The 18,296-nt window shown below is 37.2% G+C and overlaps 1 protein-coding gene across 1 annotated transcript in view; it reads right to left on the bottom strand.

Moving 5' to 3' along the window:
- USH2A (usherin) overlaps positions 1-18,296 on the bottom strand; it is a 582,349-nt gene that overhangs the window by 522,302 nt on the left and 41,751 nt on the right. Inside the window, exons 4-7 of the mRNA XM_074316330.1 lie at positions 4,576-4,639; positions 2,317-2,611; positions 1,204-1,388; positions 540-761 (exon numbers count right to left, since the gene is read on the bottom strand). Of these exons, the coding sequence (XP_074172431.1) occupies positions 540-761; positions 1,204-1,388; positions 2,317-2,611; positions 4,576-4,639 (766 nt within the window). The remainder of the gene's footprint in view (positions 1-539; positions 762-1,203; positions 1,389-2,316; positions 2,612-4,575; positions 4,640-18,296) is intronic.

Raw genomic sequence — 18,296 nt, 5'->3', positions numbered from 1 at the left:
TGCCTGGTAGCTCTTTAGGTATCTACATATTTAAATACCGTGAGCCTTGTTTTTACTATGGTCAGATATTTATAATTACATAAGGCATATAAGTTGTTTTTTTCTTTCTTTGAAAGAAAACAGACATTCCTCAGAAAACTGTGGGATGTGAACTCAGGGAGACCAAGCCCAGTACTTACAAATGAGCCGCTACTATAGTTGCCACTACAAATCAAGCTTCTTCTCTTTGATTTCAAGAATACTTGAAAATTATGCTCCAGAAAAAAACAATCAAACTATTTGGTAAATTATTTCAAAGTCAGATCTGTGGTACCCAAACGTCTAAACCCAACAGCCTTTGCAAATTGATTCTATAACCATGTGATATTATAGACAGAAAAGATACACATCTCCCCAAGAAATCTTAGAGTAGGAAACCATTTCAATACTTGAAGCTTAGAATCGGGCTTGCTCTAAAACCTTAGCTAATATCGTTTTAAATGACAAAAATCTTGAAAACAAAATTCATAGTGAAAAACGCGCTGCCATGGAAACCCTACCTCCCAATAATGGTGATTTCATCGACCGCATAGTATCTGTGTCTGAGGCTGACAGGAGTCTCAGTTGTGTAGTACTGTCCATGGAAATAAAGCCTTATTTGCGTGGCTTTTACAAACTCTTGAAGAGATTTGGTATTGTAGAAATCATTGTATCCAGGACGATGATTCGGTCCCCGTGTCAGGATGCTAAATGTAACATTGCCACGGGAATAGGGCGTAAAACTGGGTGAAAGAAATGTGAAATCATGAAAAGCTATTCATATTTTTGACAGAACAGAAATTATAATACCCTATGAGTAACAGCTTAAATTCTTCATTCTGGAAAGCGTAGTCTATATATTTCACATGCAAACAACATAAGATCATCACAGAATAATACAGCAGAGCATTTCCTTGAGGACATAATAAAAATTCGATTAATACAGATAACTTGCTAAACAATCTGAAAATCATATCATAAAGAACAAATGCAACAGAACTTTAAACCATGTAAAACTCAATCAAGCGAGGAATCCTAGAAGAATGTTTCAAGAGAGACATTGGTGCAGGAAAGTATCTACCAGCTGAGTGAGTTAGTTTACATGTAGATTTTTACTAACCCATAATCTAGTAAAATTAACTCCTAATGCCTGCAAAAAATAATTGTTGCAAAAAATGGCCATACTTAGAAAGCTGAAGACAGTTGACGGAATCAGGATTTTCCAAATCTCCGTTGTTTTTCATTCCAAAATCACTGCAATTTCTAGCGAAAAATTGCCAGTCTTCCCAATCAAGGCCAGTCTCCTTCTTCCTCTGAATCCTTATTGCTGTTGGTTGTGGACTGAAGAATTGAATGACAATATAAAACACCTGCAAATAAATCATTATTGTCATTGAAGTTTAAAGTTTGTCCCCATCATATAAATCAAACCGTGGAATTGTCAGATTCAAATAGAATGGCTTACCGCCTCATCATGACAACTATCAAATATTTATCAGACATCCAGAAATGTCACAGCCTATACTTAAAGCTACACTTTCTGTCATTGCATATCTGATTCTCTTCTCACCAATTTTATAAATTAAAGTAGAAATCAATATTAAGTTTGGTAAGTCATGAGAAAAGAATAGGACTTCCGTGAAGTAACTATTATGCGTGTTCTTAAATAGTTATTTAAAATAAGCACTTTTTTTTAAATTTGTGGGACTTAACATGAAAAGGAATGTTTCACTTCATGAATTTGAAAAAAAAAAAAATCCCTAAAAGTTAGGCCCTGAATATCTTCTTTCAGATATTTTTATTTCATACATTATAATGGTCCATTGCCTAATTCAGTTTTGACCTTGTCGTGGATTGAATAGTATCCCCATATAAATGCCCAGGTTTTCATTCCTGGTCCCTGTGGATGTGACCTCATCTGGAATCACGGGTCTTTGCGGATGTAATTGAGTTAAAGGATCTCAAGAAGAGATCATTCTGGATATAGGGTGGTCCTCACAAGAGAAGGAGGAGAAAGGATTGACACACAGACAGAACCAAGGAAGAAGGCCCTGGTACAATGGAGGTAGAGATGGAAGTGATGCTGCCGGGTTCCAAGTAATACCAGGAGCCAGCGGAGCTGGAACAGGCAGGAAAGATTCTCCCAGAGAGCTTTTGGGGGAGTACTGTCCTACCCACACCTGGATTTCCTACTTCTGATCTTCAGAACTGTAACAGAATACATTTCTCTTGTTTGAAACTTTTAAATTGGTGCAGCAGCCACTGGAAACTAATACACACCCCATTGCTTCAAATTACCTGATACTGTCCGTTCTCCAAATCTATGGAAATTGTCACTCCTTGGTTAAGCTGGGTGATGTTTGTAAACACACGTGAAACCCATGAAGTACTAATATCATTATCATTGATAAAAGAAAGAGGATGGGCTTCGGGGTGCAGGCGTGACACCAGGTCACTGGTTGTATCCTCCGCCTCGTTAGGAATGCAGTACCGTGGTGCCAAAGGATGGACGCGAGGGTGGCTGCCTGGGCAGCGGCAATGGGACTGGATGGGCAGTGTGAGCAGGTCTCCAGAATACACGTCCTGGATCTCTCTGTGGAGGTCGAGGCAGACGGTAAGGACAAATAGCTCAACACTGATGGCGCTTCTAAGAGTTGTTACAATGCGATTATCACTAATGTTTTCATTTATGTCCATTTAGTTTTCGTTATTTTGTAAACAGAACATAAAACGAAACTCATTCCTGGCCAAATAAACATTCTCATTCTCAGAAAACAAAACACAATCGTGTTAGGAAAAGAACAGTAAATTTTTAACATTTTACATCATGAAGCACCCACAGGCCCTTATCTATCAAGACATTTATTTAAATAAACATATTTTACGGTGCCTATTTGTAATAAAAAGAAAGGTTACATTCAATTAAGTTATTAAACTGACCACCGAGAGGGAACAATAATATATTAAAAATAATGAGAGTTATAGAGTCTCCAGTTCATCCATGGGAAGTAAGAAAGTAGGTATAATTTTATCTGCCGCTGTTTTAGGTGAAGGGACTAAGGCCAATACCATTTGTCACTGGTTTCCTATGACTCATCAGTACACATTCTGGCACCCGAAAATGCTTCAATGGCCTCAGATCATATGGCAGCTGCCAACAGTCAAAGGGAAATGCCAATTCCAGGCGGATATATTTAATTTTTCCATTTAGGGCCGTCTACCTGTTCTAGACAAGAATTAGTCATTCTATTTATGGGCATTCTTTCACAACACCTTTCCAGACATTTTAGGGGGCCAACACCAGTAACCCAGGTCTAACTAGAGATATTAGACTCCTTCTCTCAGACTCCGCTGGGGCAATGGCTGAGTCAGGAAGCTTTTCCATTTACTAAATCACATGAACTCACACCTCCCTTAAATTTCATTGATTTTTTTTTCAGTTGATTCCAGGTTTTGAGTGAGACCAGAAGTGACTATTCAGTGAAATCTTTGTAACCAGGACAAATGCCATTCCCCCAGAATTATTGCAACACTGCTCTTCAGAATTTTAGACAAAGGTGATTTAAAAGATGGTGAGGCTGGTGACAGTAAATCTCCCCAATAATGTTTTCCAGTATTATAGCCCCTTTATTCAAGCACCTCTTGAGGGTATACAACAATAAAAAGAACATTTATATTGCTAATGAACATACACTGATCATAGCAACACCTCAAGAGCAATGCTTCTCAAATTTACAAAAACTTGTCATTTGGAAATTCACCACACTATCTACCTCTAGAGGAATAGACATTTTTTTTTTCTTTTTGATCTTTAACAGAAGTAAATAAGATCAATTCATCCATACAACAATATACTCATATCATCAAACCGTAATTGAGAAAAGAAACTTCAGAGGACATCTGAAGCAGAATTTCACTTGAACTTTTCTGAACGGAAAGGAAATCTACATGTCTTTGAGAACCCCTAAGAAAGATTTCTCACCTGTTGTCAAGATGAGAAAACACTTAATTAAAGCTAGTTCTAGTCTAAATAATTATTTGTTCACTGGAAATAGAAAAATATATGACACTTCAAGATACTCATTCTTTTTGTCTCTAAGTCTAATAGACCAGTCCCTTGAGACTTTCACATATATCGAAATAATTAATCACTTTCATTGTTCTACATTCTCTGGTACTCACAAATTCAACAAAGCAATTTTAAAAGGCAGAGATATCGCAGTTTCTTTAGTATCGGAAACTACTTCATATAGAATGTTTAAACAAATGTATCCCAAATTCCATAATACAACTTGTTCAAAAGATCTAGTTTTCTTAGAAGAAGTGCTTTGTAAAGACCTTGATCAATTTCATATTATGAGAAGTTACCCAATAGAGCATCTCTAGTGAATAACAACCACAGACTAAGCCAAAGGAAACACTGTGAACATTAATTAGGCGATGTTTGCCAAATGCTGTAAAGATGAAAAATGCTATAATCTTCATGCTACTCTTATTTAAGTGAATTCAGCATTTATCCTTACACTTCTTGAGCTTTACAATACCGCATCTGCTTACCTGTTTGTAAGTGCCACTTCGTATAATCGAAAATCTTGCATTCTTCCAACAAACTGCTCTAAACCTGCAAAATGCATACATGTACATAATATGAGAAAGCTCCCTTTACCAAGCAACGGCTGACAAATACTGTGAAATTCTTTTAAAGCTATATAACTTTTAATCATATATATGTCACAGGCTTCAAATTCTTATAGACCTATATAGACACAAAGGAACAGATAGACACAAAGATAGAGACAGAGATAGAGACAGACTGCCAATTCCAATGAATAGCAATAATAATCATAATTATCTCCACAGACATTGTAGGACTCAAGTCAAAGTAAACACTTTGGCCAGTCTATCTATTGACCTAACTTGTGATTTCTCTCCAGAAGTCCCCACCCCAAATCACATTTCTCTTTAGTTTATAAACCTATACATCTACCACCTCAGCAGCCCTAAATCTGACTGGCGTCTGCTTCCAATTGCAATTTTCAGAGTATGTGCATTTATCATCAAGAAGACACCCCACTGTCTCATTCCACCTGTTTGATCTCCAAGCTCCAGAACATGAGTTTGGGTCCTCTCCAAATTTAGATTAATGCCTGATCTAGAAAAATCACCAATAAATAAGGATAAACTGAAAACCTCCTACTCTTGAGTCCAAGTTATTCACATACACCAGTCAACAGCATCCTGGTTCAGTCTCCAAATTCTATCACCAGGCGAGAACTCTTCTAAGACAAGCCAGGTTCAAAGCCCAATCTGTATAAATTAGGTGACCTTTCAAGCTATAGGTAGATATCAACCCAAAACCACACAGTATCATTTTATTCATTCATTTAGCAAATATTTATTTAGGATTTAGTAACAGGTAAGTCCGAATGAGTGGAAAGAGAAAAAAGTAAGAAAACTACCATCTCTATGTTTTTGTTATGAGGTGTTAATAATGAGAAAAACTTGATGAAAAATAACAAAATTCTAGTTAGAGTCTGGATCATGGGTACATAAGAGGGGATGTGATGTACCATATGACAATTCAATAATTGTTTTGTTTTGTTTTGTTTTTAAGTAAATATAGAGCTGTGGCCAATTCACCACATGACCAATGCCTGAAATGTTTGTTTGTTTAGCTATTCAATTTTTATTTTGTCTTAATAATAAAGATCGTTTGACCTATCTTTGCTGCAGCTCCTCGGTGGCGCCTTGGAGAAAATTAGAGCAGCGTGAGGATATGTCTGATGAGTAAGAGCTGCAGAATAGAGCAAAATTAACACACCGAATAATCTGATGTTGATCTCAGAAGCAGGAGTTGATGAATGAGCAAAGAAGGGTGACACCTGGGGTATGTAAAGAGTATGTATCTGTGTGTGCAGGTGTGTATATACATTTATATTTCATTTTATGTTTATATTAAAGAATACATGCAAGAAAATAACTAAGAATATTTTGCATATGACCGTTTCATAATAAGTATAGATGTTTTCCATGGATGTATACGCGTAAATATAACAATGGTCCTACTCCCCCACTGGGTCTCAAGTCTTCCTTGTGTCTCACAACCCGAGCCCACAGGAAGAAAGTGTTCTGTGCAGCCTCCTGCTCTGCCTTTCCTGTAAACAGAGTTCCTCTATCCTATCTGCCCAGAAATAGGCAACTTAGGCAAGTACGAACTAATTATTGCTTAAGGTGGTATTATGAAGACAAAATGAAAACTTTGTAGCAATCTTTAGAGTTTCAACACAAATTGCTTTAAAATTTGTATTAGTTGAAAGAAATAAGACAACATAGTACCTTATTCATTCACTGATTTGGCCATCCAGGCAACATGGTAAATTGTCCTGGATCCAAGATCTAAAGCTAAGCAAAGTAGTGAATGGTGTACGGAAGGATATACCTTCCTGGCGACAGGGGAAAGATGGGAAGAACACGTGTGAATAGTTAAAATATCGTGTGCTTTTGTTTGAGGAGTAGGGAAGACAAACTGAGGAAAAATCACTCCTCGTGGTATGAATTTTTTGGAAGGTAATGTTGTCTGACAAGAATGAAAGAAGCTGTATCTGCTTCCTGCTTATTTCTTCACCTTCACCTCTCCCCACCCACACCCAGCCCTTTTTCTAGCATCCTTCATCTCCCTGCTCCATCCCTACAACCTGAATTTGCAATGCCCACAACTACCAGACTCTCTCAACCCTAAGGATTTGCACATGATTTTACCTCTGCTTTTACTTGGCAAGACACACAAAGCAGTAATTGGTCTTATTTGCTATTCTGTCTTTAACTCATAGCCAAGGTCCCGGCATAAGGTAAATTGTTAAAAAATATTGAATTATGAAGGTAAAAGGCGAGAAAAAGCAAAGAAGAGATGTATTTACATCACTAATGAAGATATGGCTGCTATAGGAGATGCGTGAGGAGGCTGACAAGGGAAAAATTACAAACATCATCAAGAAATAGTTTGGGGGCCCATCTGAAATCAGAGACTATCACTTCGCATTGGTACAAGTCTACAAGCTAAGTGATTTTCCCAAACATGTTAACAACCCAACAAAGATGTGAACTCATTGGAGGTATCCAGAACTGATGATTTTCAGGCGGGGGTATCACATAAGGGCAACCGGAAGGGCAGATTCCAGCAGCAGAGGAGCAGACCTGGTATGCCACAGTACTTACCTGGACAAGAAAGTGAAACCTGAAATCTATGTAATTTTACTAACAATTGTCGCACCAACAAACTTGACTTTAAAGAAAAAAATAAAACCTAAAAAAAAAAAAAAAAGTAGAGAAGCAAAATTGCAAAAATAAATAAATAAATAAATAAGTGAAACCAGATGACAGGTGATAGAGCAGGAGAAACAGAGGAGTCGAGGTACTGGCCATTCAGGTATGTGGAAGAAGTGTGCTGTAGAAGTACAAAAGCATGATACTTGAACCAACTACAGTATTCGCATTAATGTGGGCTGGGGACACACAAAGCTGAGCCACACGGTCCCCTGGTGCTTTTGGCAACAGTGACTAACGGAGCAACAGGAAGTTTCCCACCATCCCCAAAACATGCTTGGCCATCACAAAATACCCTTTGCATAAGACATTGTTATGGGTTGAATTGTGTCCCCCACAAAAGTATATGTTGAAGTCTTATCCCCTGGCACCCATGAGCATGACCTCATCTGCAAACAGAGTCTTTGCAGATGTGACCAAATTAAGGCGATATTGTTAGGGTGGGCCCTCATCAGATACGACTGGTGTTCTTAAGACGAAAACTCCACATGAGGGCACAGTCACACACTGAGAAGGCCATGTGACAATATAGGCAGAGACTGCAGTGGTGCAGCTACAAGCCAAGAAGACCAAGGACTGATGGACAGGCGTTGAGAAGCTAATCAGAGGCAAAGACGCATTCTCTCCTATAGATTTCAAAGAGCATACCCTACTGATACCTTGATTTCCAGAACTGTGAGACAATACACTTCTGTTGTTATAAGACACCCAGTGTGTAGTACTTTGTTATGGAGGCCCAGGAAACTAATATAGTCATCATTTCCTATTTTTATTATAATGAATGAAAAACGAGAAAATACAATTTTTATAACATGCATTCCACGTAACCCACTTTTTCCTCAGTATAAAAAATTGTCTAAAATGTTTTATGTAGAACCTCTAGGGAACGTTTTATCTCAAAGCACCCAGAAAATACAGATCACAACAAAAGATAAACACGTGTGATTTTGAAAGACCTTACATAAATAAAATATGTTAGAGCAAGAATGATGAACAACGTGATTTGTCAAAGCCTGAATCATGGCTTTACATTGCCAGGGCAGCTTCAGACTTTTATGCAGTCATGCATTCTTTCAACAAATATTTACTGGGAGCCTATTTTGTGCTACACACCTCCATGGGTGCACCAGTTTACAAAACAGGTACACACACACCCCCTTAAACAAACAAAACCAACTCACTTTCATGGAGCTTGCATTCAAGCAGCTAGATGAACGTCGTAAGACTAATTTATGTAGTATATTAGAACAGGATAAATGCTATGAAAATGGAAACAATTAGAGCAGTTTGGAGAGCATGGCTGGATGTTAACGTGGATGGCATTTAACATAGAGAAGCCTCTCTGAGAACGTGGTATATACAGTGGAAAGGGAATGAATCAGGCATATATGTAGGGGTAACATATTCAGTAACACCAGGTAGACTGTGACATTTATCAGAGAGAAAGCTGATGGTAGTCAGGGTGTAGCAGTTGAGGTGTACATTTCAATGCTGAAAAATCAGAATGAACTTCCTGTAGTTTAATGATAGTTAAAGGGAAGCTTTGCTGCAGAAAGATGATCAAATCTATTTTATCTATAAAACAAAGGGGCTGGTTTTATGACCTTCAAAACCATTTTAGTTTTAAATTTTGGAGTCTGAACATAGAACAATCGCATCCTCTATTACAGAATTTATATCTGATGGAATTTCCAAAAAAAAAAAAAAAAAGTTAGAAACAGATCTCTAATGACACTGATGAAATTGATTACTTAATGTAAGTAATCAATTCCAAACAAGAGAATAATGATTTTGATTTTGAAGGACAATACTACAAAATATTTCAAGGACACAGTCGTAGGAGTAAATTTTGCTCATCCTTTTGCTAGTTGCCAATTTTCGAACAACAGATATTTACTGGAATAAACATTTCATGAAGAGTTTCATCTTTGACCAAATATTCTTATGGCAATTGATCAAGGAAATGGACATGACTCATATCAGAGAGACTTCATAGTTGTCCATTCAGAAAATGAGTAAGTGATGACTGGAAAGAAGCATTACATCCACATTACAACTGGTGGCACAATAAAATTAGTTAAATGAGAAAACTTGGATTGAATTTGACACACCTTTAGTTAGATGGACCAGGAAGAGGAGAGATGACTCAAATTACTAAAATCAGGAGTCAAAGAAGAGACCTTACAACTGATCTTCCAGGCATGCAAAGATTATAAGGGAATTCTATGAACAACTGTACGCTAACAATTAGATAACCTAGATAAAATGGATACATTCCTAGGAAGACACAAACTACAGAAACTGACTCAAGAAATAGACAGAGTATAGCTATAAGTAAAGAGATTAAATTAGTAATAATAAAAAAAAATGTTCCACAAAGAAAATTCAGGACAAGATGTCTTCACTGGTGAATCTGTCTAAATATTTAAAAAAAGAATAGCATCAATTCTTCACAAGCTCTGCCAAAAAATACAGGAGGAAGAACTACTTCCCAACTCATTCTACAAAGGCATCTTACCCAGATACCCAAACCAAAAAAGACATCACAAGAAAAGAAAATTACAGATCAAAATGTCTTTCATGCCTGATCACTGCACCGTATACCTGAAGCTGAACAATAATGAATGTCAACTACAATTATATACATACATATACATGCATATGGTTACAAGAAGCAGAGTACAGCATTAGGAATAGAGTCAGTGGAACTGTAATGGCTGTGTGCGATGTCAGAGGGATAGTGGACGGGGGAGAGGGGTTGTCACTGTGTGAGGGATATAAATGATTAAATGTCTAACTTACATTCGTTTGTGCACCTGAAACCAATAAAAAAAAAGTTTTTAAAAAGTCTTACAAATATAGATGTAAAAATCTTCAACAAAATCCTAATAAATTGAACCCAACAGCATAATAAAGGATTATACATCATAAGCAAAGGGATTTATCCCAGAGATACAAGGCTGGTTCACCATATGAAAATCAAATAATGCACAATATTAATAGACTAAAAAAAAAAAGATGATCTTCACAGATGTAAAAAAACAAAAAAAACATTTGGCAAATTCCAACACACTCTTTTATTATAAAAACACATTATGAAAGAAGGGAACTTCCTCATTTGATAAGGGTCATTTATAAAACCCAGCAGCTAGAATCGTATTTAATGGTATGATGGAAAGACCATTACATTGCTCCCCCTACAATCGGGAGCAAGACAATGAAACAAAAATCTTTAAAGTACTGAAAAAAATTGTCAACGCAGAATTCTACATTCAGTGAAAATATCCTTCAACAGCAAAGATAAATAAGACATTTTCACCAAAGCTGGCAGGGTTTGTTTCTACCAACTGAACTACCAGCAAAGGGAAAGGAAGGTCTTCATGCTGAGGAGAAACAACACTGGGTGGAATGCACGATTTTCAGGAAACAATAGAGAGAACCAGAAAAGGCTAATTTTAAAGAGAAAAAGAAATTATTTCTTAAGGTTTACCTACACAAAATAGAGCAGTTTTAAACATCGAGTACAACATTTCTCTACACTGAACATTTTTTTTTCCTCCTCACCTTAGGAAAATTTTCATTTTTGAGCCAAAAATTTAAATATAGTCCATGACCATTATTTTAAAATACTTAAGTTTCACAAAGTCAATAAATTTAATATCTAAAATAACAGTATTAACATTATTTTTTATGACAGCAGATTTTACTGAGTACCTAACAGGAACCAAGTATATATTTTTACAATTACCTTGGAAATTGTATTATAAAGCACTTTACAAATGAGGAAACAAATTAGAAAGTTGGATTGAGAAGTTAAATTCTTTGCCAAAGTCACTTGGCTTTTAAGAAGCAGAGCTGAGATTCAAACCCAAACCTATCTGATTATAATCTCACGCCTTGCTTCTCAGGCACTAATTATTAAGCCAGTCAAAGTCTATATGCATGATGAGTTAAATATCCAGGGCAGATTTGCATTTACTCACCCCATGTTAAATGCAGAGTACATTATATTACCCGTTCTTGCTTTATTCATGTAATAACACATCCTGAACCTGTTGCCATGTCTCTACAAATACGAGATGTATTTCACCTCTCTTAATGGTGCAAATTTTTCCACCATTGGTATGAAGTGGTACTGAATCCATTCCCTTTGAAGTTCTTCACTGGTTCCAATCATTTGCTACCTTAAATAATTCCACAATGAACATTTGTGAGTACATGTTTAAGGCCTTGTATAACTGTACGAGTATTCTTGCGATAACGTCTTAGAATTCTTGGATTAAATAGCTGTCGTATTTTTCCTTGCCATAGTGTGCCAGTTTAGTATTCCAACATGAGTATTATCTTTTTGATTCCTCACCAACTGAAGTACAAAATGATGCAAAATGCTTGTATTTAAACTCTCAGTTTACTAGTCAGAAGTTTCAATATTTCCTTTTCCTGTTCCGGGCCATGTCATCATGCTAATAAAAATCTTCAGTAGATTGAGCATATGGAAACATTTGCCCTCATTTTCCTCTCCTACCTCAAGGATCGCATATTTTACATTGACATTTTAATTCATCTGCAGCTTTTATTTAGTATTTAACTCCTCTTCTTTTATGTTTGTAACAAAGTTGGCCAATTTTCCTGATGACGGTCCCTGATATCTCTTCTGCGATCATTTGACACCAACGTAATCTTTAAATAAACCCTTCTAAGTCTACATATACCTATTCCTACGCTCTTCTTCCATTCCATGTATGTCTTAATTCATCCATTTCTATACTTTTCATCTTTTTTATTTAATTCCAAAAATATTTCAAACATTTAGCCTGCTCTTAGTTGAGGTTGGAAACGTTAACCCGTGGCACACTAGTAGAAATTGAAAGTAATGTCCCAACTCCAGAACGAACAAGTCGGTGTATTAAAACACCCAGCGGAAAAGATGAGAGGGCAGGGAAGCTGGAGTCAGCTTAGACGATTATCCTTCTTACCCCATGTGTTCTCTTTCCTAGATATACAACACATGTTTGTTAACTCCTTAATGACCAATTACCTTCTTAAGACAATGCTACACAATTTTCAGTGCACAATGTAGAAATCCCCGTCTTTGAAGGGAAATTAGAATGCTGTTTATGAATGAGTGCAGAAAGAGATCTGAAAAGTTTTGATTCATGTGATTTTGTATTTTTAAATCCCAAATCTGAGGGCTGTTGTAGATATTAGCATGATGACTTTAAAAACAAAACAAAAAAGAATGATGACTTTAGAGCAGGGGTGTCCAAACTGCGGCCCACAATCCATTGTTAATTGGCCTGCAGCAAATTCCAAAAATATATTTAATTTACTTAAATGCACCAGGTAAGGCAACACATGCTTCACCTCGAGTGAGTGGCCTGGCTGTTTGTGTATTTTACCGCGTATGGCACTTGGTGAAAAACGTTGAAAAAAGTTTGGACACCCCTGCTTTAGAGACTCCTTAGAAATACACGTCTGCTACCACAGTGACTGTAGGTTTTATGGCCAACTGGAGGCACTGAAATAAACCTACCCTTGGAAGCAAATGCTCTAAAAATGAACTGACACATGTTGGTTGACATGGATGGTCTAAGGTGTTTCTATTCGTATATTTAAAAATCAGCCTGATCAAATCAGATTTTCCCATTAATATGTATACATTCAATGTATACATAATTATGTATGTATTATATGCATCTATGTATGCATACATTATGTGTGTGTTAAATATGTACACATACATTATGTATCACATGCATGTTACGTGTGTACTTTGGATACATATGTGCGTATACATCAGATGTGTACATACATTATATGTAAACATACATTATATACATAGTCTCATTAATATGTATGCAGGGCTCAGTGAAAAGCATTCATTTGCTCCAGTGATTAATTTTGTAGGGGAGGCAAAGACAAGGCATGCAGGAACAGAAAATGTCATTGGCAACGTATGTTTCTAAAAAGTTATGCTAAATGAGAATCAAAGAAAAAGTCTGAAGCAGCCGAGTCTCCTGTGAAAAGTTGTTGCATCCTGGGTGCAGAAACAGGGAAACAAGTGAAGCCTCACCAGAGAAAGAAAGAAAAGACATCTTGGTCTCCTATAGGCCTTCATTTGACATCGCTGTGTCTGAAGCAGTGACTGTTCCAAAGCAGACAGCCAGCCTGGCATTGCATGAGAGCAGCTTTAATTCAGCTCGCAGGAATCTCTTGCACAATTAACTCTCCTGAATGAAACCATCTTGGATATGGACAAAAGTAGGAAGGACAGTGACTTAATTTTTTGATTAAAAAAAAAAGGAGCAAGTAAGAGAAAGAAAATGATTTATAATAAGTCCACAGAAACATTCTGTATCTATCTCTTTTCTGATTAGAGAGGTGGCATGGAGCCTGGCTCATTAGGCAGAAGTAATGAGCCAGTCTATATGCCATCTCTAATTAGAAAAAAGATACAGTAGGTACAACTGTACCTATAAATTGATAGAATAAAGATAAAAATTATTTTTAAATATCCTTTTCTCCTGTAGCTCTCCGATGCCCAGAGTGTAAGGAGAAAATTGTACTAAAAATTAAGTAACATTTGAAATAAGCCCTTTTCCAATATGTCTTCTAATTGGAAGTGAAATTTATTTTCACAGGTTAAAAATGAATATAATATTCAGTCTACACTGTCCTTTGAAGCATTGATTCGGTAGTTCATGTATGGAAGGAGAAGAGGAGAAAGTCATTTCAACCCCACAGTGCATCATGGGCTGATTTATGGCAGTCCTGAATACGATGAACGATGTTTGGTGCAATAAAGCATTTTTAGAAGTCCTAATGGGGATTAAATATTGAAACAAGGCGCACAAGATTTAAGGTGTTATTGGGAAATTCTGCATGCAGAGTACTTTATAAAATCCTTCAATATACTAATTACTCAAACCAAGTTTCTAAATATATAGGTTCATTAAAATGAGTTCTTCACATAAATTGAGCTTGCTCTAAGAGCACATACAAATTAAAATAGAGAGTCATGTATGGACATTTTCTTCTTTTGATCTCTCGACAATTCTATGGAAAGGTGTTGTTATACTGCTTCACAAGAAGGTAGCAGATGTTCATAGAGGTTAATAATAGCTGCCACTTACTGAAAACTTATTATATGATGGGCAATACAATTCTACACATACCCTGTTTCATATAACTCTTCTATCCCTAGGAGTTATTTATTAAGACATCATGTAATAGACTAGGAACCTGAGACTTAAAAAAAAAAGATATACTTTTTTCCTGTTTTATTAAGAAATAATTCACATACATCACTGTGCGTATATGTTTAAGTTGTACCACACGATAGTTTGATTTACAGCTCTCGTGAAATGATGACTACAATAGGTTCAGCAAACATCCATCTTCTCACACAGATACAATGAAAAGAAACAAATTCCCTTTTGTGATGAGAACTTGTAGGATATACTCTTAACAACTTTCCTATACGTCAGTCAGTGGTGTTAGCTACCGTCATCATACTGTACATCACATCTCTAGTACTTATTTATCTTACAAAATGGAAGTTTGTACCGTTTGACCACCTGCCTCAATTTCTCTTTCCCCTTACTCTCTGCCTCTGGTAACCATAAGGCTGATCTCTTTTTCTTCGAGTTTGGGTTTTTTTGTTTGTTTTTTGTTTGTTGGTTTTGGGGGTTTTTTTTTTGTTTTTAGTTTTTTTCTTTTTCTGTGCAGGAGCCTCTTAGTTTGATGGAGTACCACCTGTTCATTCTTTTTTTGTTGTTCGTGCTTTCAGTGTCATATCCTAAAAAATGATTACCAGGATCTATGTCAAGAAGTTTTATTCCTATGTTTTCTTCTAGGAGTTTCATGGTTTCAGGTCTTACATGTATGTATTTAATCTCTTTTTAGTTTATTTTGTAAGTGGCATAAGAAATGGCTCCAGTTTCGTTCTTTTACACGTGACTATCCAATTATCCAAACACCATTTATTGAAAAGACTGTCTTTCTCCATTGAGTATTCTTGACTCCCTAGTAAAGTATCAGCTGACTCTGTATGCTTGGGTTTATTTCTGGGCTCTCAACTCTGTCCCATTGGTCTACTTGTCTGTTTTTATGCCAGGATCATACTATTGAATAACTATAGCTTTATAGTATATCTTGAAGTCTGGAGGTAGGTCTCCCAATTTGTCTTCTTTCTCAAGATTTCTTTGGCTCTTTGCTGTTTCTGATGCTATTATAAATGGGATCAATTTCTTTATTTCTTTGTATAGAAAGTCTGTTGGTAATGTATAGAAATTCTACTGATTTTTTATGTTAATTTTGTATCCTGCTACTTTACTAAATTCACTGATTAGATCTAACAGATCTTGTTCAGTCGTTAGGATTTTCTATATATAAAATCAAGCCATCTGCAAATAGAAACAATCTTACTTCTTCCTTCCCAATTTGGGTACCTTTTCTCTTTTTTGCTTGATTGTTCTAGCTAGGACTTCAGTACTATGTTGAATAAGGGTGGTGAGACTGGGCACCATTGTTTCTTCCTGATCTTAGAGGAAAAGCTTTCAACCTTTCACTGTTTAGTATGATGTTAGCTATGGGATTGTCACAGAAGGCCTTTATTATAGTCATCAGGGAAACTGGCCTGAAGTTTTATTTTCTAATAATGTCCTTTTCTGGTTTTGGTATTAGGGTAATGTTGGCCTCATTAAAATGACTAGGAGAGGATTCCAACCTCTTCAATTTTTGGAAGAGTTTGGGAAAGATTGGTACTAATTATTCTTTAAATGTTTGGTAAATTCCATTAGTGAAGTCATTTGGTCCTGGGCTTTTCTTCACTGGGAAATCTTTGATTCCTAATTCAATCTCCTGACTAGTAATTGGTCTACTCATATTTTCTATTGCTTTCTGAATCAGCCTTGGTAAATTGTGTTTCTAAGACTTATTTTTTCTTCTAGGGTGCCCAGTTTGTTGGCATACAGTTGTTCATCACAAGTAGCTTTATATGACCCTTTGAATTTCTCTGTCACCAGTTGTAAGGTCCACTTTTTCATGCATCGTTTTGTTGATGTGGGTTCTTTCTTTTTTCCTTGGTTAGTCTAGCTAAGGGTTTGTCAATTTTGTTTACCTTTTCAAAGAACCCAATTCTTAGTTGGGTTAACGTTTTCTCTTGCTTTTCTGTTCATTATATCATTTATTTCTGTGCTGACCTTTATCATTCACTTTCTCCTGCTAACTTTGGATGCAGTTTATTCTTCTTTTTCTAGTTCCTTAAGGTGTAGGTTTAGGTTCTTCATTTTGGATCTTTCTTGCTTCTTGATATAGGCATATATTGATGTGAATTTTCCCTTTTAGAACTGGTTTTACTGCACTCCCCAAGTTCTGGTATGTTGTATTCCCATTTTTGTTTGCCTCAAGAAACTTTTTTTATTTTGTTTTTAATTTCTTCTTTGACCATTGGTTGTTCACGAGAGTGTTTTACTTTCCACATGTTTGTGAATTCTCCAGTTACCTTCTTTTTATCAATTTCCAGTTTGATGACATTGTGGTCAGAGAAGATACCTGGTATGATTCCAATCTTCTTAAAACTGCAGGATGGGACCCCAGGTCTATACAGCTCATTGTTTGGGGACCTAAATCGGGCCAGGGTGTGCTCTGGATTCTCTGGCCAAATGAAACATTGGTTTTGCTCTGCAGACAGGGGAAGCCATGGGCTATCTTCTCTGTTTACATACCACTGTAGGTAGGGCTGCTGAATTGGCTCTGTGGCTTCCCATGTCGTCTGGGTAGGTTCCCTGATTGGACAGGCTGAAGGCTGCATTCAGCGATGAGGGGGGCTACATAAGAGATTCCCTCCCTCAGCGCAGTGGGAAAAGCAGCTCTGAAGCCAGAAAAGCGCTGTTTGTTGGCTTAACTCAGTTGACCTGCACCCTGTCTTATCTCCTCTGCCTGCCGACCTCTCAGCTGGAGTGTTGCTTCCAGGAGTTGCAAACAGCCTTTCAGGTCTGATGGGGCTGAAGACACTCTCCAAGAGGGAAACCCTTTCTCTTAGCTCCCTTGCCTGGGTGGGAGAGGGAGAGGCAGCTTCAGGCTACTCTCAACTTCCTAAGCAGGCTTTCTGCTTGGGAGGGGCCAGGAGCGACCCTCAGTCTTAGCTGTGAGTTAATCCCTGGCCTGTGGGTAGCATGGGACAGCTCCATGCCCAGCACAGGCTTTGCTCTGGGGGCCATCAGCTCTCCCTGCCTGCCTTTTGGCTCAAGTGTCGCTGGGCAGCACTGCTTCCAGGAGTTGTTGCCAGCACTTCTAATCAGTTGGGGCCAGGAGACACTGTCCATAGGAGGTGGGCTGTGATTCAGCTCCTTACCTCGGTGTGGGCAAACTGGGCTCTAGAACCAGCGGAATTCCTGGTCTTAGGATCTGAATCCGGCAGATCTGCACCCCACCGAGGTCCCAGGTCAGAGTGTGCCCCTGATTGGGTTGTGCACATGAGCAAAGCCACTGGCTGAGACTACCACTTGGGCACTGCAGGTATGAACTCTGTCTGTCAACATCTGCGGGCTGATTGTTGCAATGCCCTCCCAGCTTCACCATCACAATCAGATTCCCCTATCTCATACCATGCCCAAAGATCAATTCCAGATGGGACACAGACCTAAATTTAGAGGTAAAATAATAACACTTGTAGAAAAAATGTATAGGAGAATACCTTCATGATATCAGTGTTCGCAAAGATATTCTTAACAGGACATAAAAAGCACTATGTATAAAAGTAAAATTAGTCAGTTGGGCTTCATTAAAATGAAATAAAAAAACTTCTGTTGATTAAATAATACCATTAAGAGAAAATATAAGACATACATAGGCCAGAAGAGATATTAGCCACCCATGTATCTGTCAAAGAACTCACATTCAAAATATAGAAGAGCTCCTAAATCAATAATTAAAAAATAAAGTATGTAATC

This window comes from Rhinolophus sinicus, linkage group LG12, assembly GCF_036562045.2.
Source record: "Rhinolophus sinicus isolate RSC01 linkage group LG12, ASM3656204v1, whole genome shotgun sequence".
Classification (NCBI taxonomy): Eukaryota; Metazoa; Chordata; class Mammalia; order Chiroptera; family Rhinolophidae; genus Rhinolophus; species Rhinolophus sinicus.
This window is presented reverse-complemented; position numbering and strand designations above follow the sequence as displayed.